The sequence below is a fragment of the Lathamus discolor genome, chromosome Z (assembly GCF_037157495.1).
Source record: "Lathamus discolor isolate bLatDis1 chromosome Z, bLatDis1.hap1, whole genome shotgun sequence".
NCBI lineage: Eukaryota > Metazoa > Chordata > Aves > Psittaciformes > Psittacidae > Lathamus > Lathamus discolor.
Window position 1 is genome coordinate 24,276,099 of NC_088909.1, and position 26,024 is coordinate 24,302,122.

The 26,024-nt window shown below is 55.8% G+C and overlaps 3 protein-coding genes across 3 annotated transcripts in view; all 3 read left to right on the top strand.

Annotated features, from left to right (window-relative positions):
• The window catches only part of LOC136005861 (hydrocephalus-inducing protein-like), a gene marked incomplete at its 5' end in the record, with an annotated part of 46,725 nt that extends 38,391 nt beyond the window's left edge, over positions 1-8,334 (top strand). Inside the window, 12 exons of the mRNA XM_065663754.1 lie at positions 550-677; positions 765-956; positions 1,352-1,501; positions 1,909-1,968; positions 2,239-2,403; positions 3,740-4,020; positions 4,379-4,571; positions 5,366-5,563; positions 6,936-7,099; positions 7,399-7,549; positions 7,798-7,992; positions 8,308-8,334. Coding sequence (XP_065519826.1) covers positions 550-677; positions 765-956; positions 1,352-1,501; positions 1,909-1,968; positions 2,239-2,403; positions 3,740-4,020; positions 4,379-4,571; positions 5,366-5,563; positions 6,936-7,099; positions 7,399-7,549; positions 7,798-7,992; positions 8,308-8,334 — 1,904 coding nt within the window. The remainder of the gene's footprint in view (positions 1-549; positions 678-764; positions 957-1,351; positions 1,502-1,908; positions 1,969-2,238; positions 2,404-3,739; positions 4,021-4,378; positions 4,572-5,365; positions 5,564-6,935; positions 7,100-7,398; positions 7,550-7,797; positions 7,993-8,307) is intronic.
• Positions 8,335-8,666: 332 nt separating this feature from the next.
• On the top strand, positions 8,667-15,722 carry LOC136005862 (hydrocephalus-inducing protein-like; the record flags this gene model as incomplete). The annotated part of the gene is made up of 3 exons (XM_065663755.1): positions 8,667-8,870; positions 9,314-9,706; positions 15,678-15,722. Coding segments are annotated over 3 exons (642 nt in total), but the record flags the coding sequence as incomplete, so codon positions are not given.
• An 86-nt stretch (positions 15,723-15,808) lies between these two features.
• Positions 15,809-26,024, top strand: part of LOC136005863 (hydrocephalus-inducing protein-like) — a gene marked incomplete at its 5' end in the record, with an annotated part of 55,987 nt that continues 45,771 nt past the window's right edge. Inside the window, 6 exons of the mRNA XM_065663756.1 lie at positions 15,809-15,898; positions 17,261-17,380; positions 20,531-20,665; positions 21,215-21,414; positions 22,267-22,391; positions 23,849-24,039. Coding sequence (XP_065519828.1) covers positions 15,809-15,898; positions 17,261-17,380; positions 20,531-20,665; positions 21,215-21,414; positions 22,267-22,391; positions 23,849-24,039 — 861 coding nt within the window. The remainder of the gene's footprint in view (positions 15,899-17,260; positions 17,381-20,530; positions 20,666-21,214; positions 21,415-22,266; positions 22,392-23,848; positions 24,040-26,024) is intronic.

A 26,024-nucleotide genomic window follows, 5' to 3' on the forward strand; every position in this document is an offset into this window, starting at 1 on the left:
ACTCTGAGGGTTTATGTTGCAGCCAGATGGACCCTCTGTGGTTCGGAAGTGCTTTGTTTAGAGTTCCTAGTGCCAGAGCACTTCTGCTCAGCCTTATTGAACGGCCTGTGGGATCCTGTGCCATATCGAAACAGGCTTCGCAAAGAGGCCTTGGGGTAAGGCTGCAGCTCCGTCACACGGGGACTGCTGTCTGTGACGGTTGGCCAGGCGTCTCTTCTAAGCCGCTGTCCAGGGAACACCACAGCATTTGGTATCTTAGTTGGAAATTGTCCTTTGGAGAGGTGTATGCGTCCTTCCCTGAGATGCCTGCTGAAGGAATTGCTGGAGCTCCTCAACCAATGTGGTTCGTTTTTACCCTGCAACCCCTGGATTCTGGCTGTGAAAATCCTTTTGCTTTGGGCAGTGACAAGGGGAGCAGAGCAGCTTCTCTGGAGATGGAAAGGGGTCTTTCACAGAGCTGCCAGCCAGGACACCCCTGTGGCCTTGCCGTGCTTCTGAGCCATTTCCTGTTGCTTGTGTATCTCAGCTGCTTGATTTTCCTGTGTTCAGGCTTCAGCGTGTGCCTGGACCTTGTGAAGCGCCTGCCCTGCTGTGAGACCAAGACATTTGAAGTGTGCTTTGACCCACAAAGTGCCAACGTGCCCCTGGGAAAGGTGGATGTGCTCCTGCCCATCAAGGTAGGCCAGCTTGTGGGGCAGGCAGCAGGTTGGGCACAGCAGCGAGTGTCAGCCGGGCTCTCAACTGGATGCTCTGTCCTTCTGTAGGTCAGAGGAGGCCCCACGTTCCAGGTCCGCCTGCGTGCCATTGTGGCTGAGCCGTCCCTCTGCCTCTCGAGGGACAGGCTGGAGTTCTCCTCTGTCCAGTGTGGGCAGTGGCAGGAAGAAACCATCCAGCTCCACAACACGTCCCAGGTCCCCTGTAAATGGTCCATGAGCATGAATGAGGCTGTTAAGGAGGTAAAGCACAGACAACGTGTAACACACAACTTCTCGGTTGGGTTTTCTTTGCCTCTCTTGGCTTTCCCGCCCCTCTGGCTGCCTGAGCACTTGGGCTGCAGCTCGCTTGAGGAAGCTTTTGAGGGTACAGAGCAAGGCTGGTTCACCTGGGCCTGCTCACTAGCTGACGCTTCACTTCTCTGCCATCTTCACCCATTCCTCCCCCTCCGAGGACACTGCCTCCCCATCTGCCTGCCCTGCCAACATGTTTGCCCTCCAGTTCTAGGCAGGGGTGGCCACGTCTGGGTGGGATGAAGGTGCTCCCTGCACCGTGCCAGCATCTCGGAGCACTGCAGGAACCGAGGGTCTGTCCTCGCAGACCAAGGAGACCTCACGCGACTGGTTTCTGTGCGCAGGTGGACAAACATCTGCCAGCGAGCGAGCGTGACAAGCTGCGGGAGGAGATGAGGCCCGCGCCCTGTGGCTTTGAGGTGCTGCCCTCAGCTGGAACCCTCGCTCCAGGACAGCAGTGCCATGTCCAAGTCCGTTTTTCACCCACGGAAGAGGTGAGTTTGGTGGGTGTCACCCCCAGGAGGACTGTCAGGGCAGTGTGGTAAGGGGAGGCCAGCACAGGGAGCGGGGAATGAGCTCTGGCTCCGCGTGGAGCTTTCTGCCAGCCCTGTGCCCACCGTTCCTCAGTTTCCCCTGCACGGTCCCACGCAGTTTGGGAGTCAGCTTAAATGGTGGAGCATTCCCAAAGGCAGTTTGCATGTGGCCACCGTGACTTGGAAACTGGCAGCGTGTGACAGGATGGACCCAAGTGCTTCCATGGCTGGGGACAGTCACAGGGATCTTTCAATTGCTCGTGGAGATTTCAGCGTCTCGTGTCTGGCTTTGACCAGAGCCAAGCACTGAGCAGAGAAGACGATCCTTATTTCTGTCCAGTGAGAGCTCAGCTGCCTCTTTCACACAGCTGACGTTTGCCCGGTGCTGCAGCGCCAGGACTGTGTCTGAGAAAGCAGACTTTTCTCACGTGCGTTGCGCTCCCCCACGACTAGGTGAAAACCTCTGATAGGCTGTTTTAGATCCATCTGGTAGCCAACTGACCAGTTACACTCCCCAGCAGGACTCACCGCAGTTACTCAGAGCCATGAAGATGCTGTAGCCCCTGCTCTAAGTAACTGCCTGGTTTGGGTTCAGCTTAGAGGTGCTGAGAAGACCCCTGAGCCTGGGGCGATTGTTGCCTTGGAGGCGCTGTCACCTGGGGCTTCACGGAGGAGCTTTCTGTGCTGCTTCTTTGCAGAAGTGCTACCGGGGCGAGCTGCAGATCCAGATTTGCCAGAGCAGCCAACGCCTGCGGGTGCCGGTCTTGGGATGTGGTCTGGAGCCACGGCTGGAGTTGAGCCCCGCAGAGCTCGAGCTGGGACCGCTGCTGCCACAGAGCCATGGGGAAGAGGGGACAGTGGTGGTGAAGAACCCCTGTGGGGTTTACTCACTGGAGTTTGACCAGCAGCACCTTGCTGAGGAGCAGGTGAGGGGGAAGGTCTGTGCACGCTCCTGGAGATTCCCAGCGCTCCAGCATTCCCAGGCTTGTGCCAGGGAGACGGGGGCAGCGCGCAGGGCAAAGCCCGGTGGCATTCCAGGGTTAGCCGGCTCTGCTGGCAGGCTGTGGAGGGACTTGGATAATCCCTGCCACTGGGGGGAAAGAATATGGGAGGGGATGGCTCGTCTGGGGAGTCTGTTCACGTGGTGAAGGTCCAGAAACTCATGCTGTCTGTGGTTTCTCTTCCCTCTGTGCGCAGCTCCTACGGACACCTAAAGACGACAACAGCCACAACAGCTTGTTGCTGCCTCCGTGTGCCCCGGCTGAGAAGCTGACTGTTGAGGCCCAAGGAAGGGGCATAGAAATGAAGGTGAGATGAAATCTAAATGCTAAAAGTGCAGGTGGCAACCAGCATGGTTTTCTCATTTCCTCATCTCTTCCCTAGCCTACCATGGTTTGTGTTTCTGCCACGAGAGTGGCAGAAAACCTCTTCTCCTTCTTTCCTTTGGCTTGATATCAATCCCTCCTGCCTCAGGTTGACGTTGTGCATCCACCAGGAAAGGTGGTGAAGCTAGGAAACATCTGCATTGGGCAGACGGTGAAGAAGATCGTCACCATAGCCAACAAGAGTGCAGGCCCTCTCGCCTTTAAGCTCAGAGTCACATCCACCGTGCCAGAGTTGCAGGAAGCTGGGGTAAGTGCCATTCCTTCTCTGCAGAGCACTTTAGCGTGCCTGCAGGGAGCGATGAGCTGCTGTGGGTGGGAGGTAGTAGCTAATGACAGCTGTGGGCTGCCCTGGCTGCCTGTGCCTGCCCCGTCCTCCCTGCTGGCACTGCTCTGCCAGCAGATGCTTGCAGTGTGAATGCTTCAGCTGAGCTGGGTGCCAGGACTCCCCGAGAGCCACAAGTGAGAAGGCGGCACAATTCCTCTAACCTGTTTTAGACGCATAGGTCAGGATGCAGCCACATATTTTAGATCTGGAAAGGCGAGGGAGGTGAATCTTGAAAGAGGGAGGGTTACAGCTCTGTTGGAACTTCCATGAAAGCTTTAGAAGGCAGAGGTGACCTCACCGTGACCAGGTGGACACATGGCAGAAAACACCGTTGGTATTACCTAGGAATGCCTACGAGGGAATGAGTGGGACTGGGTCAGTGTTGGTGCGGACAGAAGAGGAATTGGAAGCCTCTTCCCTGAGTCTGGTGAGGGAGGCTCCGCAGCTGGCTTGCCAGATGAAATAGTCTCCACTCATCTCTTCGGGTAGGTTCTGTGCTTGAAGCCCAGCAAGGAGCTAAAGCTGAAGGCCAGAGGAGACACCTGCAAAGTGGAGGTGACCTTCTCCCCGAAGCGCCACATGCAGCCGTTCAGCGGGGAAGTGCTGCTGGAGTGCCGCGGGCTGGTGCGCTCCCTCTTTGCGGTGCGGGGCTCCTGCCAGGGCAGCCTCGTGAGCTTGGACCAGGACCAGCTCAGCTTTGGAGCCGTGGTACGGCAGAGCTACACGTGCCGGCGCGTCGTCATGCGGAACGCGGGCGACGCAGGAGTCAGGTAAAGCAGGACCCCCCCGCCTCTCTGAGGGCTGATTGCTTGGATGAGGGTTGTGAGGAGCCGTAGTGTGCCCAGATAGCTCCTCTCTGCTTCTCCATCCCGCTGGAGAGTTGTGCAGCCATGGCCGTGCAGTCAGGCCCTGGCAGTTAGCAAGGGGGTACGAGCAAAAGCTCATTTAGAGATGGGTGCAGTGGGTCCTGCCCAGCCTGAAGCCTTATTGCCAGGTGGCTCAGCATCAGGCCTGAGATGTGGTGGGAAAGCCCACCAGAGACGGAGAGCCTCACGCTGAGACTTACCCTGCCTTGACAGCTCCCCGTGGCTAATCCTTCTTTCCTGTCCTTGTGCTTTCCTTGGCAAGGTTTTTGTGGGACGTGGAGAGCTTCCAGCCGGACTTTGCTATCAGCCCCACAAAGGGTTACATCAGGCCAGGGGTGGATGTCCCCTTCGTTGTGACCTTCCGCCCCTCGAAGCTGAGCCAGGCTGTCCAGTACGAGGGGCTGCGGTGCTTCATCCCGGGCAGCGAGGCGCTCCGCCTTACGCTATCAGGATCCTGCGTGGAGGCCCCTGGCACCAGAGAGGTAACGCAGCAGGGACAGGATGGGCCCCTGGACCCCAGCATTTGCGCCACATCTCTCCCACGGCAGGAACTGAAGGACACTTGCGAGCGCAGACTCGCTTGTGCCGGGGTATCCCAGAGAGAAAGTGCTGGGCAGGACTGCCAGAGTTCCTGAGCCCTGTCATTGCCTTTCTCCCCTGTTCGAGGTGTTGCTCCTCCAGTGAGCAGCTCGGTTGTCCTGGCTCTGCACTGCAGCACCCGTGCCGTGGGAGCACCCTGCCGGGCTCTCCTGAGACCCTCCCCACAGAGCCACCCCGCTGTATCCCAGCACTGCACCCGCAGCCACACTTCTCCCCCGTGCCGGGCCAGGGGAGGGCATTCAGCAGTAGGAAGGGGCAAGGCATCTGCATCCAGCCCCTGGGAGGGGGTAGCTTGGGAGCAGTTGGCTCTTGCTCCCAAAGAGAGCATGGAGCTCCTCTTCATCCTGCCCATGAAGGAAAGGGCTGTGTGGCTGCGGATCTGTCCTTGCACAGCAGTTTCCTTTCAGGACTCCCCTGAAGTTTCCTTTCACCCAGCATGCGAAAGGCTTGTTCTGCTCCCTTCTTCAAGAACAACCAGCTTGATTTACTCCAAAAGCTGTGGCCAAAGTGTAATTTTTGCATGTGACAAGGAAAAGCTGCTCCCCGTGCTCCAGGTCCTGGTGTAGAGCCAGCGTGAGAAGAGTGGCAAGGATTGTGGGTACGACCCCGCAGCCTCTGTGCTCCTCTGTTGCAGACCCTGACTTTCAGCTGCAATGTGCGTGAGAAGCAGAGCCAGACCATCCTCCTGTCGAACCCGAGCAGCGAGGCCTGGACCCTGCAGCCCATTGTTGAGGGGAAATACTGGAAAGGGCCTGAATTTATCCATCTGGAGGCCAGGCAAAAAGAAAAGGCCTACCAGGTCACCTACAGACCCCTAACCATGAGCTGTGGGAACAAGAAGCATCAGGTAGGTGAGCTGTGCCAGCGTGCTGACCCTCGTGGCATGACCCTCGTAGGTCACTCTCCTTTGGGCAGGAGGTTGGCCGAGATGACCTTTGGAGGTCCTGTCCAAGCTGAAGGTGTCCTGTGCTCTCTGTTGGAAGCTGGGTTTTGTGGTGGCTGGGGGCCAGGCACGGGCAAAGGGCAGATGGGAAGTCGGGACTGAGCACCAAACGTGTTGGAGCAGCTAACGTAAAAAGCCAGGCTTTCTGCAGGCCAAGAAATGAAGTTTGTTCTGCGTAGCTCCGGGTCGCTGCTTGTGGCAGCCCAGGGGGCTCAGAGACCCCCATGCTCAGCGCACGGGCTGCACAGGCTCTCCAAGCCCCGGGCACAACCACTTCTGCCAGCAGCACCTGGCTGGTGTCCTTCTGCAGCTTGCAGGGAGCAAGAAGGGCAAAGCTGCCCTGCAGTTTGTCAGTGCCGTCCTGGCCGTGAGCAGGCAGGTGGGAAACGAGAGAGATCTCTTGAGGGTCATGCAGGAGCTTTGGGAGGAGCCCTTCCTGCAGGTCTCAGGCTGGGCACATGGGGGTGACTGGCCCCTCTGCAATGTTTTCTGTGCCAGGCCAGCAACAAGCTCCTAAATCCAAGGGGTCAGTTCAGAAGGGCTCTGTGGTGCTGGAGCTGCCGGGTCCTTGTCGCGCTCCTTGTCCCGCTCCAGCTGGCCTTACAGTGGGCCAGGTCAGAGATTTCTGGCCTCAAGTCTCCAGGGTGCTCAGCAGATCTGTGCCCTTAGGGTCGCACGTGCTCAGCATCTCTTTAACGTACAGCCTGCGTGAGGAGTCTTGCAGCTTTCAGCTGCTGTGGAGGCAGAGGCAGGTGTCTGGGATGCACGGGCACCCAGAATGAGCATGGATATGAGCTTTCCATGGCCCATGTCTGGGGGCCCCTGTTGTGCCAGCTTACAGGCTGCTCTCTGGTCAGCGCTGTTGGGGCTAAGGCCAGCAGGACTGAGGCAATGGAGCTCATCAGGGACGGCCACCCCCTGCCCACGGCTGTCCCTGCGTGAGCACAGGCTGGCAGGGACATGCCCAGGTGAGTGGGGCCAGTAAGGGAGTGTTGGGATGTGCAGAGCAGCTCCGCTGCAGGGCCCGTGTTTCCTTGCTTTGCCCAGAGATGATGCCTCTGTGTCCTGTAGCTGTGCCGTGTCCTGTGGGCCACGCACCCGCTCACAAGCAGCTCAGAGCAGGTGCGACGCTGGCGTCTGTCTCCTCCTGCGCGGGACAGGGCTGCAGTCACAGCTCTGCCAGCTGGACGTGCTGAAAGCTGCCTCAGTGAGAGCCTCAGGCGTGGGACTGTCCAGGGGTGCTCCAGAGCCGACTTGTCCTATTCGTTGTCTGTAGGGCTCCATCTTCTTCCCCCTGCCGGACGGGACAGGCTTACGCTACCAGCTGGAAGGGACTGCTGAAGCCCCCAGGTGTTCAGGGGCCATTTCCCGGCAGGTTGCGTGCAGGAATTCCCACACGGAGCTCATCCCTGTGTCCAACTGGCTGCAGAGACCACAGAGGTGAGTCCAGCCCAGGGAGTCTGGCCTCATGAGCAATCCCTGCAGCAGCACAAGGAAGGAAGCTTCCAGTGCCTGGAAGCTCCCTCCTGAAAGCTTTTCCCTCTCCTTGGCTGTGTCTGGCCATACCCACGTTCTGCCTGTGCAGAGCCATCCTGGAGGGCTTTCCTCCAAGGGGGGTGAGAGCTGGCGCCCTGTGCCCGAGGCACTGAGGATGAGAGGGACTGTATTGTACCCCCGCACGATGGGTATCCTATGGGAGTCCTTCCTGTTGACCTTCACTGCGTCCTTCTCACCCGCAGGTTCCTGGTGGTTATTGACATGCTCAAACCAGAGAACCTGGAAAGCAGTTCCGTGCTGCAGGGGTGTTCATACATCGATGTGCCGAGCTCTGCGAAGAAGGACTACCAGCTCACCTTCTTCTCCTACAAAGAAGGAGTCTACAGGGCAAAGGTGAGTGAGGACACTGGTCTGCAGGGCCCTTCAAGGAGCTGTTGGCTCACTGAGAAGCTACACGCCCGTTTTCATACCTCCACGTGCACGGGTCCTATGAAATACCACAGGTGCTTTCTCTGGTCTTGCACTCCTCCTCGCTGGGTGCTCATAGCCATTCCTGGAAGCAGGGCGCTGAGCTCGGTGGGCTCTTCCGGGTCTGTTTTCATGTGTGGAATGAGCAGCACTTCCCTTTCTGTCTGATTCAGGTGACCTTCCTCAACGAGACAACCGGAGAGTACTTGTTCCACATGGTGACTTTCAAGGTGATGGCTTCGGGACCCATCGGCACTGTTGAAATGAGCACCGCCATTCGGCAGAGAGTGTCCTCCACCGTCAAGGTGGACAACCCTCTGCCTGTCCCGGTGACGTTTGCCATCAACTGCAAAGTGCCGGACGTCAGCGTTCCACAGCACTTTACTGTTCCTGCACAGTCAAAGGTAGGAGCAAAGCTCCTCCGGCTCACTCTGCTCTCCCTACTCGTGGCCGGAGGGGGGCTCTTGGAGGGTGATGCCTGAAAGGAGCCATGTGGGGCCTCTTTCCATGGTGGCAGCTCCCTGCCGATGACGTAGAGAGGGAGCAGTGTGCGAGAATATCCCCAGTGGGAATCATCCTGCGCTGGTGGAGTCTGCCCTGCTGGCCCCTGTAACACGCCGCCACTGGGCGTCACGTGGCAGGCCCTTGTGCCATGTGCCCCTCATTTAATGTGTTGCTTCCAGGTGCGAGTGGCTGCAGGACAAGCCTGATCCCGCGGCCAGGTTGTCTGCAGCCTGCATTGACAGGAGGTGGTGTGTGCCCTGGGGGAGCACAGGGGCTTTTTAGGGTGGGCAGCTTCTGGCATCATGCTGGAGGGCTCTGAGCTGTTGGGATCTGTCCCTGAGTGAACCGTCCCCCAGAAGGAGCAAGGCTGTGCCCGAGAGAGAGGGAGTCAGAGCGGGGAAGGCAGCCCAGCCTTCAAGCGCTGCCTGAGCAGAGCAGGGACCAGCTGCCCCCTTCTCAGGCACACGTGTTCCCTGCCTGTGCCTGACGCCGTGGCTTTTTCCTTCCTTCCTCCCAGGCGGATCTTGTCTTGGAGTATCAGCCCCTGAAAACGGGTGAGAGCACGGGGCACCTGGTGCTCCAGAGCAGCGACTTGGGCTCTCTGTCTTACAACCTGCAGCTGAAAGCCACCTCGAGCAGGCCAGAGAAGCCCGTGTATTTCCGCACCACGCTGGGCTCCCGTCAGACCATCACCACCAAAATCCGGAATTTTGCCCAGCAGGAGACCGAGTACCTCCTACAGGTGAGCCCGGGCTGCCGGGGCTCTGGCTGGGAGGCAGCTCCTCTGGCCAGCACCAGCCCTCTCCACCAGGGGGTCCGAGTGCCTCTGGCGTGGCCTGGCAGAGCCAGGGTGGCCATGTGAGCCCAGGGGCCTTCCCACTAGTGTGGGCTTGTCCTCCCTTGCGGGCCCGTGTCTGCTGCCCTGGTTGGAGCTGCTTTTCAGGCCCCATGGTGCCTGGGCTTGCTTCCCGCTTGCAGCCCAGGTCTGGCAGTCTTGGGGCTTGGGTGCAGGGTTGTTCCTGCTGGGCACGTTTGCACACTTCTCGTGCCCATTCACCGCAGGCACTCACCAGGGCTATGGTCTGGGTGGGACGGGCCAGGGCCAGGGGACCATCGTGTTCTTCCCGAGGCGCTGGCTCTGCTGTTGTGACCAACCCCCCATGGTCTCTTGTCTCCCCTGCGCAGACCGACTGTGCCGACTTCCAGACGGCAAAATCCATCAGTGCGGCACCCGCCAGCGCTGGGGGCTCGGAGCTGAATGTGGAAGTGACCTTTGAGCCCTGCCACCTGGGCAAAGCCAAGGCCACGCTGCAGCTCAGCTCTGCACTGGGCGGGCAGTACTGCATCCCACTCATCGGCCTTGCGCTGCCCCCTGAACCCCAGGGCCCCTTCCTCATCCCAGCCGGCGGCACCACCTCCATCTCCTTCAGGAACGTCTTCCCGAGGGCCACGGCGTTCCAGTATGCCGTAAAGCACCCGGCCTTCAGCGTCAGGGCCCCCGAGATGCTGCGCGCCAAGAGCAGCACCACCATCACCGTCTCCTTCACGGGCGGCCCGGCTCCTGTCACCAGCAGGCTGGTGGTCTCTTGCCCTGGCGGCTCCTGGATCTACCACCTCCGGGGCCTGCCCTCCACCCGCAAGTGACCAGCTGCCCCTGGCCCTTCCCGCCACGTTCGTGCTCTCTGGAGCCAATAAATTCCATTTAGCATCCTCCCACACGACGTCCTTGTCTCTAAACGGGAGAGGCATGAATTTGCTGGATGCACAGCCGCTGGACAAGGAATTGGCTGGATGACTGCACACAGAGAGTCGCGGTCAATGGCTCAATGTGTAAACGGAGACCAGTGACGAATGGTGTCCGTCAGGGGTCGGTGTTGGGGCAGACCCTGTTCAACATCTTTGTCGCTGACACAGACAGTGGGATCGAGCGCCCTCAGCAAGCTTGCAGACAACACCAAGCTGTGTGGTGCAGCCGGCGCGCTGGAGGGAAGGGATGGCATCCAGAGGGACCTGCACATGCTGGAGAGGTGGCCAGCCTCATGAAGTTCAGCAAAGCCGAGTGCAGGCTCCTGGCCCTGGGTCAGGGCAATCCCAGGCACAGCTGCAGGCTGCGCAGAGAAGTGATTCAGAGCAGCGTGAGGAGAAGGACCTGGGGGTTGGAACATGAGGCGCTTCAGCGTGCGCTTGAGCCCGGAAACCCCCTGTGTCCTGGGCTGTATCACCAAGAGCATGACCAGCAGGTCAAGGGAGGTGATCCTGCTCCTCTGCTCTCATGAGACCCCCCCTGGGAGCACAGTGTACAGTTCTGGTGTCCTCAACAGAAGGACCTAGAGCTGTTGGAGCAAATCCAGAGGAGGGCCACGAGGATGCTAAGGGGGATGGAGCAGCTCCTGTACAAAGACAGGCTGAGAAAGCTGGGGCTGTTCAGCGTGGAGAAGGGAAGGCGGGGTGGAGACCTCATAGCAGCCTTCCAGTATCTGAAGGGGGCCTACCAGCATGCTGGGGAGGGACTCTTGATCAGGGACTGTATCAAGAGGACAAGGGGTGATGGGCTTAAAGTGAAACAGAGGAAGTTCAGGTTAGCTAGAAGGAAGAAATTCTTCACTGTGCGGGTGGTGGGGCACTGGCACAGGTTGCCCAAAGCAGTGGTGAATGCTCCATCCCTGGCAGTGTTCAAGGCCAGGTTGGACGGGGCTTGGGCACCATGTTCTTGTGTGAGGTGTCCCTCCCTGTGACAGGGTGTTGGAACTAGAGGATCTTAAGGTCCTTTCCAATCCAAAGCGTTCTACGATTCTGTTATTCTCTAAGATTCTTTGGGAAAGCGCGGTTAAGACTTCAGTCGGTTCCACTTAAAGGTAAAAATTTGAGAATGAAGACCTTAGGCCCACTATAGGAGAGGATCTGGTTCAAGACCGTCTTAAGAACCTGAACGTGCACAAGTCCATGGAACCTGATGGAATCCATCCGCGGGTCCTGAAGGAGCTGGCGAATGACGTTGCTAAGCTACTGGCCATCATATTTGAAAAATAATGGCAGCCAGGTGAAGTTCCCGACGACTGGAAAACGGGAAATATAACCCCCATTTTCAAGAAGGGGAAAATGGAAGACGCGGGGAATTACAGAGTCTTACCTCTGTGCCTGGTAAAATCTTGGAGCACATTCTCCTGGACAGCATGCTAAGGCACATGAAAAACAACAAGGTGCTTGGTGACAGCCAGCATGGCTTCACTAAGGGGAAATCCTGCCTGACCAATGTGGTGGCCTTCTATGATGGGGCTACAGAATTGATGGACAAGGGTAAAGCAGTTGATGTCATCTACCTGGACTTGTGCAAAGCGTTTGACACTGTCCCACACGACATCCTTCTCTCTGAATTGGAGAGATATCAATTTGATGGATGGACCACTCGGTGGATAAAGAACTGGCTGGACGGCCGCACGCAAAGAGTTGTGCTCAATGGCTCGATGTCCGGCTGGAGACCGGTAACGAGTGGTGTCCCTCAGGGATCGGTGTTGGGACCGGTCTTACTCAACATCTTTGTCGCTGACATGGACAGTGGGCTTGAGTGCGCCCTCAGCAAGTTTGCCAGTGACACCAAGCTGTGTGGTCCGGTTGATATGCTGGAGGGAAGGGATGCCATCCAGAGGGACCTTGACACGCTTGTAAGGTGGGCTGATGCCAACCTTATGAAGTTCAACCATGACAAGTGCAAGGTCCTACACCTGGGTTGGAGCAATCCCAGGCACAGCTACAGGTTGGGCAAAGAAGAGATTCAGAGCGGCCCTGCAGAGAAGGACCTGGGGGTGCTGGTCGATGAGGAAATGAACATGAGCCGGCAGTGTGCGCTCGCAGCCCAGAAAGCCAACTGTATCCTGGGCTGCATCAAAAGGAGCGAGACCAGCAGGTCGAAAGAGGTGACCCTGCCCCTCTACTCTGCTCTTGTGAGACCTCACCTGGAGTATTGTGTGCAGTTCTGGTGTCCTCGACATAAAAAGGACATGGAACTGCTGGAACAAGTCCAGAGGAGGGCCACGAGGATGATCAGGGGACTGGAGCGCCTCCCGTATGAAGATAGGCTTAGCAAGTTGGGGCTGTTCAGCGTGGAGAAGAGAAGGCTGCGTGGGGACCTAATAGCAGCCTTCCAGTACCTGAAGGGGGCCTATAGGGATGCTGGGGAGGGACTCTTCATCAGGGACTGTAGTGACAGCACAAGGGGTAAGGGGTTAAAACTTAAACAGGGGAAGTTTAGATTGGATCTAAGGAGGAAATTCTTTCCTGTTAGGGTGGTGAGACACTGGAATGGGTTGCCCAGGGAGGTTGTGAGTGCTCCATCCCTGGCGGTGTGCGAGGCCAGGTTGGATGAAGCCTTGCGTGGGATGGTTTAGCGTGAGGTGTCCCTGGCCATGGCAGGGGGGTTGGAACTAGATGATCTTGAGGCCCTTTCCAGCCCTAACTATTCTATGATTCTATGACCCTGGAAGGGAGCTTGGGCTGTCTCAGCGTTGGCTGGCAGTTGAAGGTTATGAAGGAAATAGCAGGAAGCTCTACTAGTGGGCTCCTATTAATGATGTCAGCTGTGGTAGAGCTTTTGTAAGGGGTTTCCTTTAGTTAGAGAGCTTCTGCCTTGGTGCCTTCAGCACACAGGGGTGTCACGCCTGAGGTGTCTTTGCCTGAGCTCTCCAGTTTCCAGCTGGATTCGTGGCTGGACATGGTGCGGGACATGTTTTGGAGTGTTTCCAGAGGCTGGCTGCCTGGAGAGCCAGTTAGCACTCGGGGCTCATATCCTCCCTGCCTGTGTTGTAAAGGCCCAGATGATGAGTGTTGGTTTCAAAGTGAGGGCTCCACGTTCCCCGCCAGGCAGGTGTGAGGATTTGCTTTGCCTGTGGCCCCGAGTCTCATGGGAAGCTTTTGTTTCTGGCAAACGCTGTGCTGCAAACGTGTGAAGCTCCTGGCAGCTGAGATGCCCCGGGCAGTTGGGTGGCCTTGTGTGGTGCGTGTGCCCGTGTGCGCAGGCTTAATGGGTACAAAGTCATCGACGGGTGCTCACCAGGGACAGCAACAGGGGTCACCCCAAAGGCAGCCTGGCCATGGCCCTGGTGTGGCGGGGCTCCTCGTGGGCCAGCAAAGTAGGAATTAAATGGTTGCTTTGTAGTCAGTGCGGAAGCTTTTTTCTTTCCTGCTGAAGCAGAGAAATTCTTGGCTCATCTGCGGTGTCTCCAGCAATTTATGTGTCGCTCACGGAGCGTGACCAAATGCTGCTGTAAGGTGCACTTTAGCCCTGGTGCAGGGCTTCACTGCGGGGGAGACATTGAAGGCATAGGGGGGCTGCAGGGATCCGCAAGGCTGTAGCTTTAGCAAGGCCCTGCGGTGGCCGTGGAAGCCACGTGTGGCCCTCGCCTATTGTGACGTACAGGGGAGCTGCTGCTGTTAAAGGCGAGCAGCAGCCGTGGCCCAGTGAGAGCAGGAGTTGCTGAGCCGCTGAGGCAGGAGCAGGCTTGAGCTACTGTCAGGCTCTGAGCTCTGCTTCCTCGAGGCGCTGGTGAAACCCTGCCCTAGCTGGCAAAGCCAGAGCGTTGAGGAGAGGGGCTGGGCAGCCCAGGTGCCAGCCCTGTCCTTTGCTGCCCAGGTTCCCCTGGCTGTTGGCAGCCCAGCAGCAGTTAGCTGCTGTGCTGGTGGGCAAGAGCCACACCGAGGCGTCCCTGGGCGGCTCCTGTCCCTGCAGCTGCCCACAGCTGCCGAGCAGCGCGAGGGCATTCAGGAGCCAAGGCTGGGCCCCGCACGGAGGAATCCTCCAGGAGAAGCGTGAATCACCCGTGCTCAGGTAGCGTCTGGCCCTGGGCAGGGAGGAGGCAGCTCCGCTGGCAGCAGGGATGGGGCAGTTGTGTGATAGCCGGCAGGATTTAAACATCCCTGGGCTAAGAGCAGGGCTGGGCAGGTAGAAGGGCTTGAACGGGCTCTGAAATTGCCGTGCAACTTGCAGTGAGGGTAGAGACTTGGAGCTAGGCTGTAGGTCCTGCAGCAAAGGGAGCCTTGGCTGTCTGAGGTGGGGAGCAGGGAGCCGTGGGGTGGTGGGCTGGAGGGGTGCTGTGTCCTGGTGGCTGGTTTGTCCTGCCCCTGCAGGGAGATGTGCCCGATTGCTCCGTTGTGCTCCTTTCCTGCTCCTCTGGGAGGCTGGTCCCTGCAGGCTCTGGGGCTGTGGAAGAGCCTTGCTCCAGGGCGCGGGGGGAAGCTGCTGGGCTGGCTGGGCTGTGGAGGTTGGAAGCCCTCTGGAAATAAGCATTGTGGGGGCGACGACAGGGTTCGTTTCAAGTGAAGTGAAATCACAGCTCGGAGAATTGGAACGAATAAGGCAGTTATTCTTAAGACCCGGTAAGAAACCACTGAAACCCAGCTTAATGCTGGATCATCCCCATTAGGTTTCTCCCTTGAAAAGGAGTTATTTCCAGCTCTAAATCCCAGCTCTTGCTGCAGCAGGTCCTCCTGTCCGTAGGGCAGTGCAGAGCTCTGGAGTTTCTTGCAAGGACAAAAGGAAACGGTAGCCTTGTTTCCTGAAGCCGTGGAGGGCCCGGCACCACAAACACGTGCAGTGCTGTCGCTGCCTTGGCAGTAAAGGAATGAAGTGATTGCCTTGCTTGCAGGGTGTGGGGAGCAGTCGAGGGGCAGGGAATGGCCATCTTTGCCTAGATGCTGTCTTGCTGTGTACAGCAAGTGCACACAGCAGAGGTGATGTGGAGCACAGGGAAGCAGGAGGGAATATCATCCTGGATTTTACGTAGCTCTGAGCTAATTGCTCATGTGCCTTCGATGGTTTCCTGCTTTTTTCCTGCTGTGGCAGCCTGGAGTGCCTGTAGGGAGCCTGGAGTTTGGGTGTTAACAAGTGAAAATTAGGGCGTCCTTCTGCATGGAGAAATGCTCTTGGGCAGTGGGGTGAATTCCTGCCTGGAAGGAGCCGTTTTTGCCAGATAATCTTTGTAACGTGAGCCAGGCAAAGTAGCCTTGAGAAAGTATAGTTCTTAATCAGAGTCTTGAACTCTGTGCTGAGGTAGTTAGAAACATCATCAGGCTCCTTGCAGAGAGGGTGAGAAGTGCCAGTAGCGCCTGGTGCGTCTGTGTGGCTCGTGGGACTGCCCCCAGAGCAAAAGGCTGTTTTGGCTCAGGGTCTGTTTGTTGTGGGGTTTTACGTCTATGAATGGAGCCTAAATATGGTCTAATCATGAATGAGGGTGGGGAGGCCCTGTGTTCTCCGCTTAGGAAGGATGCCAGAGGCTGGAGACACAGCTGTGTCCTTTGGGTGTGCCAGGAATGGCGAGGCCCTGGCACAGGTTGCCCAGAGAAGCTGTGGCTGCCCCATCCCTGGCAGCGTTCAAGGCCAGGTTGGACGGGGCTTGGAGCAACCTGCCCTAGTGGAAGGTGTCCCTGCCCGTGGCAGGGGGTTGGAACTGGGTGAGCTTTAAGAGCCCTTCCCTGAGGTTGCGGGGTTCCAGGGTTCCGTGGGTCCAGGGTTTTAAGGTTCTGGGGTTGTGGATTGTCCAACTGTTGCTTCTTCCAGGCAACCTCTGCGACATGGCCAGTGGCAAGACCCCCCGGCCCATGAGGTCCTCCAGAAGGGCGGATGGATTCCAGAGCAGAGTGGTAGCATCTCGTAATCCGAAGCTGGTCAGAGAGGCAGAAGAGTCTCTCACCACCAGGCAGAGGCTGGCCAGCCCTCGGGAGATGAGGCGGCCCCGGGCTACCCAGCTTCGGGACATGGGTGAAGTCTCCCATCAAAAGGTAGCCTTTCCCTGCTCTTCTCCTTGCCGTTTGATGTGACATTTGAAGAGGGCACGTGCTTGTGGCAGCCTTGCCTCCAGCTTACCCAAGCAGCTTGGTGATGAGGTCCTGTTGTCATTTCCAAGTGGTGGTGGTGGAGTTCTTTCTGCTGGGGGAAAGGCAAAAAACACATTTCTCCAATGGGCCATTGAAGTCCTGGTCTGCACAAAGGCAGTGGAACCTCTGCTGCAGTGGGTGGGTTTTGCTGGGCAGAGAAGAGTGGATGCGCTTTGCCTGGATCAGTGTTCTCTTGGATGTTCAAAGCTGCTTTTCTTGCAGGACTGCTCAGTCTAACACACAGTCCAGGTGGGTGGATGACTGAGGTAGGCTGTTGAGCAGAAAGCTGCCAGCAAGAGACCTGATGTAGCACATCGGTTACGGGTTGCCCCAGGCAGCACAGGAGGTGGGAACACGTAAGACGGGCGCCCAAATAACTGGCAGTGCTACAGCTACTGGGCTCGGCCTGAGCGTGGCTTTTGTGGAGAAGCGGGAGAGCTGCCTGTGTCTCTCGAGTGACAGCAGTGCAGCTGGGAGAGGGGAGAGCAAGCAGGGAGGAATTATCTCCAAGTACTGCCTCTGCTGGGTCAGCGTTTGGTCTTTGCGTGCATTTTTCAGAGCTGCTTCTGCAGCGGTGTTCAAGAAACGAGCAGTAAGAGAATACAGTGAAGCATCAACTTAAAGCTCGTGGGGAAAGGGGATACGAATTGCAGTCTAGCTCAAGTTGCCCCGTGATGCTGAGACTTCAGCTGAAACTTCATCCCCATCCAGCATTCACCTCATTTGTCTGTTTCCCTCCTGCCCTGTTACTTTCTTGTTGGCCTTTCCTCCCTGGTACTGGTACCTGGAAACCCGACTGGTTTCTCGGGTCTGCATCAAAAAACCAAAAAGATATTTGGGATGCGTGGGACTCAGTCTCGCTGTCTCAGAGGGAAGTTCACCTGCAAATTGTTTCCTGTGGAGGCTCCTGGAAACTCCTGGGTTTTGCTTGCTCCCTGAGTGCTCGTGACTGTTCCAGCAAGCGTCTGGAGCTGAGTGAGCCCCTTAGCAGAGGGCTCTGCTGGAGGTGGGCGCTGCTTTGCCTTTTGGAGAAGGCAACCTGGAGAAACAGCCTGCAAAAGAGCTTCTTAGCTTGAGGCTGCTCAACATGGTCCAGAAACGTTTTGTGAGCTGAGAGCGGAGGTGGGTGGGCTCCCATCTCCTAGTGTGAGCTGGGCAGATGTACTCACCAAGAGACTGTATTTACTGGAGATCAGTGTGGGATCTTCATTCGTTAATCTTTCTGCCAGCAGCTGAAGCTCTCTCTGCTCTGTCTTGCATCTGCAGTTCTCAGCAGTTGGCCTGGACCAGAGGTTGTTCCAGCCGTTCCCATCCGAGGTGGTGTTTGAGAACTACGTTCCCTGCCAGTTCTACATAGCGGCGCTAGCTCTGAGGAACATCGACAGGGTAAGTGCTGGGCTGTGGAGGCTGAGCACTGGGCTGGAGGAGGAGAGCAGTGGAATTCACGTGGTGTGCAGCAGAGCAAGTTACTTGCTGCAGCGCAGCGCATCCAGAATAAAATGTCTCAGCAGCGTGATTCTGCAAGATGGGGGAAATGTTGCCATGCTGGGGATTCTGCCGCTGGTTTTGGCCGCGCACTGGTGGTAACTAAGCCAAAGGAGCTTTCTGAGCCAGCATGCTTCCCCTTGAAAGCCCTGGACTGATGGGAATGTCGAGGGCTGGGCAGTGCTTGCCTGCTGTCATGCTTTACCGCGAGTGTGCACCATGTCCCGGTGGCTCCTTGGTTAATCTTGGTTTCTGGCAGGGCATGTTTCCCTCTCTCAGCCTGTTGAGCCCCCTGTGTGCAACTCCGTGTCAAAGCACAGGGCTTGAGTTTTCTCCACTTTGTGCTGGAGTAAGTTGTAACTCCTGGCATTAGCACTCCAGGCTGGGTGTTTTGGAAGAGCAGGGGAAACAGGCTGGCTTAGCAGCAGCAGTTAAAGGGGAGGACTTGAGGTGCCACTTGAGGCTCCTGCTAAGCTTAGTTCGGTTCTGCTCAGGTGTTTCTAAGCCAGCGTGGCTGTGCTTTCTCTTTGGAGAATCCCAGCACAGGCAGGGTAATGTGTTCCTGAAGGTCTCCAACTTGAACGGGAAAGATTGTGATCCTGTTGAGATTTCCTAAGAAAAATGAGCAGGGAGAAGTTGAGAAGTGGCAGCAACTTTGTTCTGCTCTGCTGTAGAGGGGGAAATGGAGACCTTTTGAATTTCAGCTGGGGAAACGTTTGCTCCAGTGAGGCATGTGCCAAGAGCAAGCTGGTGGGAAAAGACAGGAGGGAGGAAAGGGGCTGAGTTCAACGTCCTGTCGCGGAGCGCTTTCTTCCGCACAGGGATTCTCTTGGTACGTAAGAGGAAGTGTGCTGGAAGCAGAGAAAGGTGAGAAACAGGCGTAATTCAGGATCCGGTTGTGTAAGAAAGAGCAAGACGTGTGTGTGAGAGGAGGGCACAGCGGGGAGCGGGGGGGAGGTGGAAGTGTGCAGGTGAATTAACGCCCTCCTCAAATCTCCCTGTTGGGAGAAACAAAGGAGGGGACAAAAGGAGTGACACCGTCAGGGCTTAATGTAGGGGGAGGAACAGCAAGAGAAGTCAGAGTATCTCCTGAGATAACAGGTTTTACAGGGACGTGGTAGAGCATGGAAGAGCCTTTGGCAAGGAAGGATGAAGGTATGGTCCCTCAGTTACTCCCAGAGAGTACTGTGTCATTCCTGGTGTAGCTTGGGCATACTGGGAAGTTGCAATGTGGGTACCTATGCCCAAGGGACACCACTGGTGTGGTTCACAGTGACTTTGGGCAATCTTTGCTGCAGGTGTGCCCTTTGCTTATTAAAATGGGCCTCAGCTTCTCTTTTCCTACTGCTCTGCTTCGTTCCCACTGTGCCTTTTGGCTTCAGCTGCTCCCTCATCCGTGCAGCACCTCAGAATGTTTGCCTTTGCCAAGTACCAGCAAAGAGGCAAACAGTGAATTTGCTCTATTCGTGCTTCCCAAGTGGAAAACAACACCTGCATTGATGTTGGTGCCATTCCCAATAAAACGTAATAGACTGGTAACAGCTGCAGCTTGGGATTTCTATGCCCTGTGAAGGGGAGGCAGTGTGTGAACTGTTGATTTTACCCAAAATGAATCAGTTGTGAAGCTGGTACAACCTCAGGCGTCGGAGAGCCCTGGTGTAAAAGGCAGATGAGCTCTAAGGAAAACCCTTGGCATATTTAAATGCACAAAGATAGAGATGCTAATCCCAAGAGAGTTCATTATGTTCTAATTTTGCTGGGTTTTGGTCATGTCCTGGAGAAAAGGAACATTGTGCTCTGTCTCACGAGTTTCCCACATTCCTTGGAATCCTACTGATGTATCCTGCGTGGTAGCTGAGGTTGTCTACCCCCTAAAACTGCAGCTAGCAGCAATGTGTAACAGAGGCAAAGTGTAATCGAGCCCAATAGGTGCTCTGTATTCACTCCGATACGGAAGTGCTGCACTCTATGCTTACTGCTCTTGCCTACTTGCTGTCGAATTGCTTTCCTGTCTTCAGGCTGCTCCTCAGCACCCTCAGAGGCATCCTGGGTGGCTCTTGCTGAAGATCTTTGCCACCTGGGCTCACGTGCCAAGGGACTTGGCGACCAGAACGTGTGGCTGCAGTGGGAAATGGGCTCCTGGAGCTTGCTGCCCCAGGGCATTGGTGGGAGCAAAGGGTGTTTAGAGCGTCCAGGGCTGCCTTGGCCATGGGTCACCAGGCTTGGGTCAGGGGTGCAGAATGAGCCTCCATTTTTTCCAAGGCTCGTCGTGTTCATCAGTGGAGCTGCCTGCCATTCAAAGTCTCCTTGTTATGCTTTCTGAGATGAGATTGGGTGCTGGGGCGTTGCTGCCTGTGTGCTAGAGGATGTCTGTTTGCTGTCTCCGTGCCTGTGGTATCCATCGTAGAGGCACGTTGGGTGTTCTCATCTCTGCACCAGCCTTTCCTTGTATTACGGATCTCCCTTGCTGCTTTGCAGCCCCCTTTAAATTCTCTTAGCCATCTGCTTCTTCCTGGGGTTGTTCTTTTGTCTTCCTGCGCTCGTCCTTTTGCTCTTGAGGTAAGCTTTTATTCTCAGGAAGCCCAGAGTGTCTGTGGTCTGCTTCTCTTGCTGGTCCACCGCCATGACTAGCACCGCAGCTTGACCACCCCGCTCCACCCTGGTGTGTCAGAAGTGACGTCCTTCCCTCCCCGTATAACGCACGCTGGTTTGCCTTCAGATAATACATTCCCCCTCCAGAGGTATGACTGCATGGATGTGTGCAGGCAGAAGCAAGCATGTTCTTTGGGCTTGTTGAATACGCAGGTGACTTGAGGTACTGCATCTCCTTCCTGCTGCCTTCAGAGCAGGGCGTGTTGTTCCTACTGTCTCTGTGCTGCAGCTGTGTAGCTCAGCAGAAGGGATTCAAGTCCACCCTCGTGTGTTACGTGCGTGTAGCTTCAGAGCTAAAAGTGTTTTGGAAAGGTGGTAAGGAAGGATGTCACATGGCCTGTCCTGGTCCCTTCTCATGTTTCCACAAGCGACAAAATCCTACTTGTGTCTTCCCTGCAGGTTCCTCGTCTGCTGAACGTCATCCTGGGGAACTCTCCTTACTTCGAGTTGATCAGCCCGAGTAATGAGGACTATAAGGTAGCACCGGGCATGTCTTCAACCTACCGCATCCTTTTCAGACCTGATGAAGACAAGGTGAGAGTGGAGGTCCCGAGAGATGGCGCCTTGAGGGGAAGGTGAACCTGCAGGGCTGGGTTCCAAAGCAGGCATGTGGTGTGGGTTTTGAAGAAGTGGCCTGCGTTCAGTGGAGTTGCACTGGATCTAGACCTGGGGGAGACTCTTTCCTGGGGGTGAAGGTTGTGCTCCCATAGGCTGGAGGCTCTTGCCTGTTTCAGGCTGTTTTCCCCTTCAGTGGTGGAATATTTAACGTAACGTCTGTTGGCTTCAGGGCTGAGAGTCTGCTGCCTGTGCATGGCCTTTTCCTCATCTTCTGTTTGCTGCTTAAATGTAGTTCAATACTCTGGCCTACCCTCGGGCAGCATGCCTGTAGAAACTAAAGAGGATCTGCCCCATGGTCCCTGGCTGCCCCTGCTTGTGAAATAATCTGTAATGAAAGGCCATGAAGGTAAAAAGTGCATGTCCATTGCCGAATGCTACTGTGAGAGTCACAGAAACCAGCAGCTCTTCTTCTGCCATGGGCATGGTGCTAAAGGCACTGTGCTGAGATTGTTTCTCTCCCTGCAGGATTATTTCGACGAGCTTATCATCATCACAGAGAGGGAGAAGTTCTTTGTGCCTATCCGAGCCATAGGTGCCCGAGCCAGCCTGGACTTCCCTGAGCAGCTGAACTTCTCCGAGTGTCCAGTCAGGTTCAGCACCCAGAAAACTCTGCTGGTGCGCAACGTGGGGAAGCGGGAGGCTTGCTACAGCATCACCACTCTGAGGTAAAGGAGCTCATCCCTTGCGCAAAACGCTGTTGCGTGGTCATGGGCTTGTAAACTGTGAGAAAAAGGAGGCAGAGCATCTGAGGTGCTGGAGATGGGCAGGACACGTGGGGTTTGCCATTGCTTGCAGTGTTTTGAGAAAGCTCTGCAAGCAAGTTTTACACTGCAGTGGTGTCTCCAACGCAGCATCTTGCAGGTCTGATGCTGTTGGGTTGGAAGAGGCAAGGTAGGAAGGCAGCTTGACTGCTGAAGAAGGTACTGTGTGGCAGAGGACAGTTCGAGGGGCTCAGGTCACGGATCCCAAACACAGCCTCAAGAAACAGGCAAGCAATGAGCTGGTGAGAGGCACCACCACAGTAAATACCCAGTGAAGTCTAGCATCTATTTGCAAGGCGCTTGCCAACTACTCTACTGGGTAATAGAGCGTGTGTTGAGAGCTCCTTGACAAGGGTTTTAAGAGTTCCCGAACTTCGGCAATGAACTATTTCAGTCCCAAGTTGCAATAAAGAAATGGGAAGCATTAGGAAAGTTTTAAGTGAACTACACAAAAAAGCAGAATTCTGAGTAACTGGATTGCACGTGTGCAGAGGTGAAGAGCTGAGAACTGAGAACTGGGTGCAGAGTGTGGGGGGCTGGGGTCGTGGTATACCGCGGGATCTTCTGAGGTCTGGTTCTCTTTCAGCAGGGAGAGTCACCCGCTCTATTTCTGATCCTGGATGTTCTGGTTTTCTTGTACCGACTGTGGTTTGCTTGCTCCTTGCTTGCACAAGTGAGCTGAAGCGAACTAGACTGCAAACTTAACGGAGGGCCCGGATCTCCCATACAGTCCTGATCTCTCTCTTTGTGTTGCAGCCCTTTCTCTGTGGATCCCTCCATTGGGACTCTTGGCGTTGGAGAAGCGATGGAAGTCACGGTGGAATTCCACCCACCAAAGACCGGTGTTTATACGAGTCCAATGATCGTTCACTATGACACAGGTAAGCGCGTGGTGCACCCTCCGTGTGTCCTTCGAAACAGAGCGCTGTCTGCGCTGTCTGTCATCATCTGGTGGCTTCATTGTCCTGTTGAATCCCTTCTGCAAGGTTCCTTCACGCTGAGTAGAGCAAAGCTCCCCTGCTGGCTGCCAGATATTCCTGTGCTGGAATATTTCAGCCTGTAACAAGGCAGGCAGATCTTCCTGCGCACGGTGCACCGGGGGCGATGGCGAATATTCTGGGTGCTCCATTGCAGAAGAACTCACAGCAGGGAGCCTGACTGAAAAGGAGATGGCTTTTAACGTGCAAGAGAGCTCTCTGAAGAGCCTGCAACCTGTCCCCTAGAGCTCTCCTGACGGGTCATTGCTTTTCATCCCGATCTGTTGTGTTACAGTTCCCGGGAAGGCCTTTGAGGTAGAGACCCTCTTCTTGTGATGTGCTGCATGGGTACAGTTGGTGCTGTGCTGAGAGCTGGGCCATGCTGAGGACTTGTGACCAGGAGGAGCAGTAACTGTGGCAGCGGTAGCCATTAGGGTGCTCTGAGCTTTGCTGTAGCCTGGGAATGATTCTGTAGAAACCGCCTTGTTAGCAGCAGTTCTTTAGTGGTGAGGTTTATGAGCTAGCTGCTGCTAGGGCTGGCTGGAGTCAGTAATGTGAGGGTGCAATGATGTCTGAAGGTAGGTCGTGAACACCACCTTGGAGAAACACTTTGAAATGGCTGTGCTGCTGTGCGTGTTGCTCTGGTGCTGGAAGTAAGTCTCCAGCCTTCCAGAGGACACTTACCCTAGTGAAGGGACTCACTTCTCCGGTGGTGAAGTGGTAACAGCAGCATGTTTGACAAGGAAGAATGTGCGGGCAGTGGTGAGGCACCTGGCTGTGACCGTAGCAGGAGCAAAAGAAGGAGTTGGCAGATGGATCCGAGGGCCCAGTAGCAGCCTGTTGAGTGCAGAGCTCAGCACAGAAGCTGCTCTGTAGTTTCCATTGTTGTTTCTGCCCTTCTCCATTGCATTTCAAATGCTCCCGCTTGGGTTCTGAGATCAGAGCTATGCCCAGTATTTCAGGACCAGGAGATGAGGATGACACGACACTGGGGGCATCTCCTGCCTGCAGGAGACCCTGGGCAAGGCATGGCTGAGGTGGCGCTCCTCAGCGTCCCTGAGTGACTTGGATGTAGAATTCCCTGTGACCTGAGTGGGATGGCAGCCCAAAGGGCACCCGGGCACATCTGAAAAGATACATCTCCACGAACGTCCCCCAAAATAAGGTGCCTAAGGTGGTGCCAGGACATCCTCATGCTGTAGCATGTGCAGCTGTCAGGATATGCTAAGTGTCCTGATCCGGGGAACTGCTTATGCAGCTCAAAACTGCAGCTCTTTCTTCTGTTGCCTGCAGATTGCTCTGTTCCTTGTACTTCCGTCAGCAAGTGAGATGAGCCAAGACTTGCTTTTGCTTTGTTCCAGGTGAAGATGTTCACAAAAGCCTTTGTGGAACAGCTGTAAATGTCAACATCAGGCTTGACAAGAGCTCCTTGACAGTTGAGAAGACTTCTGTCACGCTGTCAAAGCTAAGATCCCTGGTCATCCACAATCAGAGTGCCATCACGGCCCACTTCCAGTGGAAGCGTTTTGTTGATCAGGAAGAGGAGGAGCGGCAGAAGCAGAGGTTTGTTTGAGAGATTCGTCTCAGAAAGATAGATGCCCCAGGGGAAAACTAACACACGGTCTCAGAGGGCTGTTGGGGCTTTTGAACGGATTAGGGCACGTAAACCCATGCACAGCGTGGAGCTTAACCCTTGCCATTGCAGTCCCATCCGTGCTACAGCTGAGGATGATGTTTTGGGGAGAGAAGGTTGAGTGCAATCACTGGATTGCCTGAGAGGGCAAACTCACGTTTGGGAGCGGCAAACTATTGAGTTCAGAGATCCGTGCACTACGGAGGGTCCATGAGGCTGAGGAAGGTGTCAGCACTCGGTACGTGGGACTGCACTGAGCAGTAGCCCTGAAGAGCTGCAGGTGGCACAGCTATTGTGATACTCTAGCAGTTTCTTCTTTGATAAGCTGGCAGGCTCCTTTTCCAGTCACAGGCAGGGTAGAGTGCTTGGTTGGCCCAGAAGGTGGAGGCCGTCCTGCCGTAGGCTGGGGAATTGCCTTTCAGTGTCCTGGTTTCTGGCCCAACGAGGTGTTTCTCCCCCTCCTCATAGGCTGGGCAGATGTGGAGGGCTCTGCGGGGAAGGGAGGGCAGCCAGGACTTGGAAGTGCTTTTGGGCTTCAGCAACCTGTGTTGTCGTGGTGGTGAGAGATGGGGCAGGTTCTTCCAAGGGTGTCTCTGGCAAAGCTTTGAAATTGCCATTTCAGGCAGCAGAGAAACACTCACAGCCTGGGGGGATGAACTGGAAATGACACTTTAAAGCTTATGTGACTTGGGCAATCCTTGTGCGACTTTTCAGGCTCAGATGGGTGCAGATATACAGGAGTTAGTCTGAACCCAGAGCTGATCAGGAAACTGCCTTGAACTGCAGCACTTTTCAAGGGCTTTGAGCACATCAAGTTCAGCGTAATTAGGTCAGAAATGCCTCAAAGGCCAGAACTAGTTTTCCACTGTTGTCTGTTTTTAATGACACAGTGTGTGAGTTCTGTGCAAACGCACTGAGTTAAAAGAAAATCTCGTGAGCTTGCCTTGATTCTTCCCTGGACCATTTCTTTAGCATCTCTCCCCACCTGCCTGTCTCGGACTGGACCCTGGGTGATCCTCTGTCCCCTCAGAAGCCACCAGCTTTCCCCAGAGTTCACTTCAACCTGATTTTTTACGTATGAGACTTGCTGTCGTGCCAGTCTCTGTCCTTGACTCTGAGCACGACGCTTGGTTCCTCCTTACTCGTAGTTTTGGGGATGGTCCAAGGTCACCGTCCTGCTGTCAGAGAAGCTTTTGAGATCTCAGAGGAGAGAGGGCCTTTTCCTGAGAGGAGGCAGTGCAGGAGCCTGTGTTGGGATGTGACCCCAAAAGACATGGCCCATTAGAAGGTGTCCCTCCTGCAGCGCTTTTGGGGATGTGATTCTGGCCTGCTGACGGAGCTTGAGTTGAGGGCTGCTCACGCCAGTGTGTGGAAGCCCTCCTCATGCACAGCATGTGTGCGAGGCTCAGTGTGTGTGCAGCAAGTAACGTCCTTGCCTGTTTCCCTTCTCTTTGCGTTTGGATTTAGCTGGGTGATGATCGTTCACACGGCGTTGCCTCGATTTGCTGCACGTGGAGCTTTCCCCTGGTCCCCCAGTGCTGTCACCCGCTGGTTCTTCATGGCCAGGGGACTGGAGCGTGAAGGGGGGACAGCAGTGTGCCAGCAAGGAGCAACCGCTCTGCAGCAGGGCTCCCCTTTCATCTCCCGCTTGTGATCTTTAAACACTAGAATGATTTCTGCTGCAGCCGCCAATAAAGGGAGAGGTCAAGTGCATCACAGCTCTGCAGTGGAGGCCAAAACGAGGGAAAAGATGAGGTGGTTCAAGATTCCACGTAGGGTTTGCATTCAGAGATGCTGGTCCTGACTTCTTTACTAGGTGATGCTGGGCAGAGTCCCTTCGTCTCTTGGCACCTCTGTTTTCATGCTCAGAAACCCATTTGTGTCACTGAAGTGATGGGATGCCC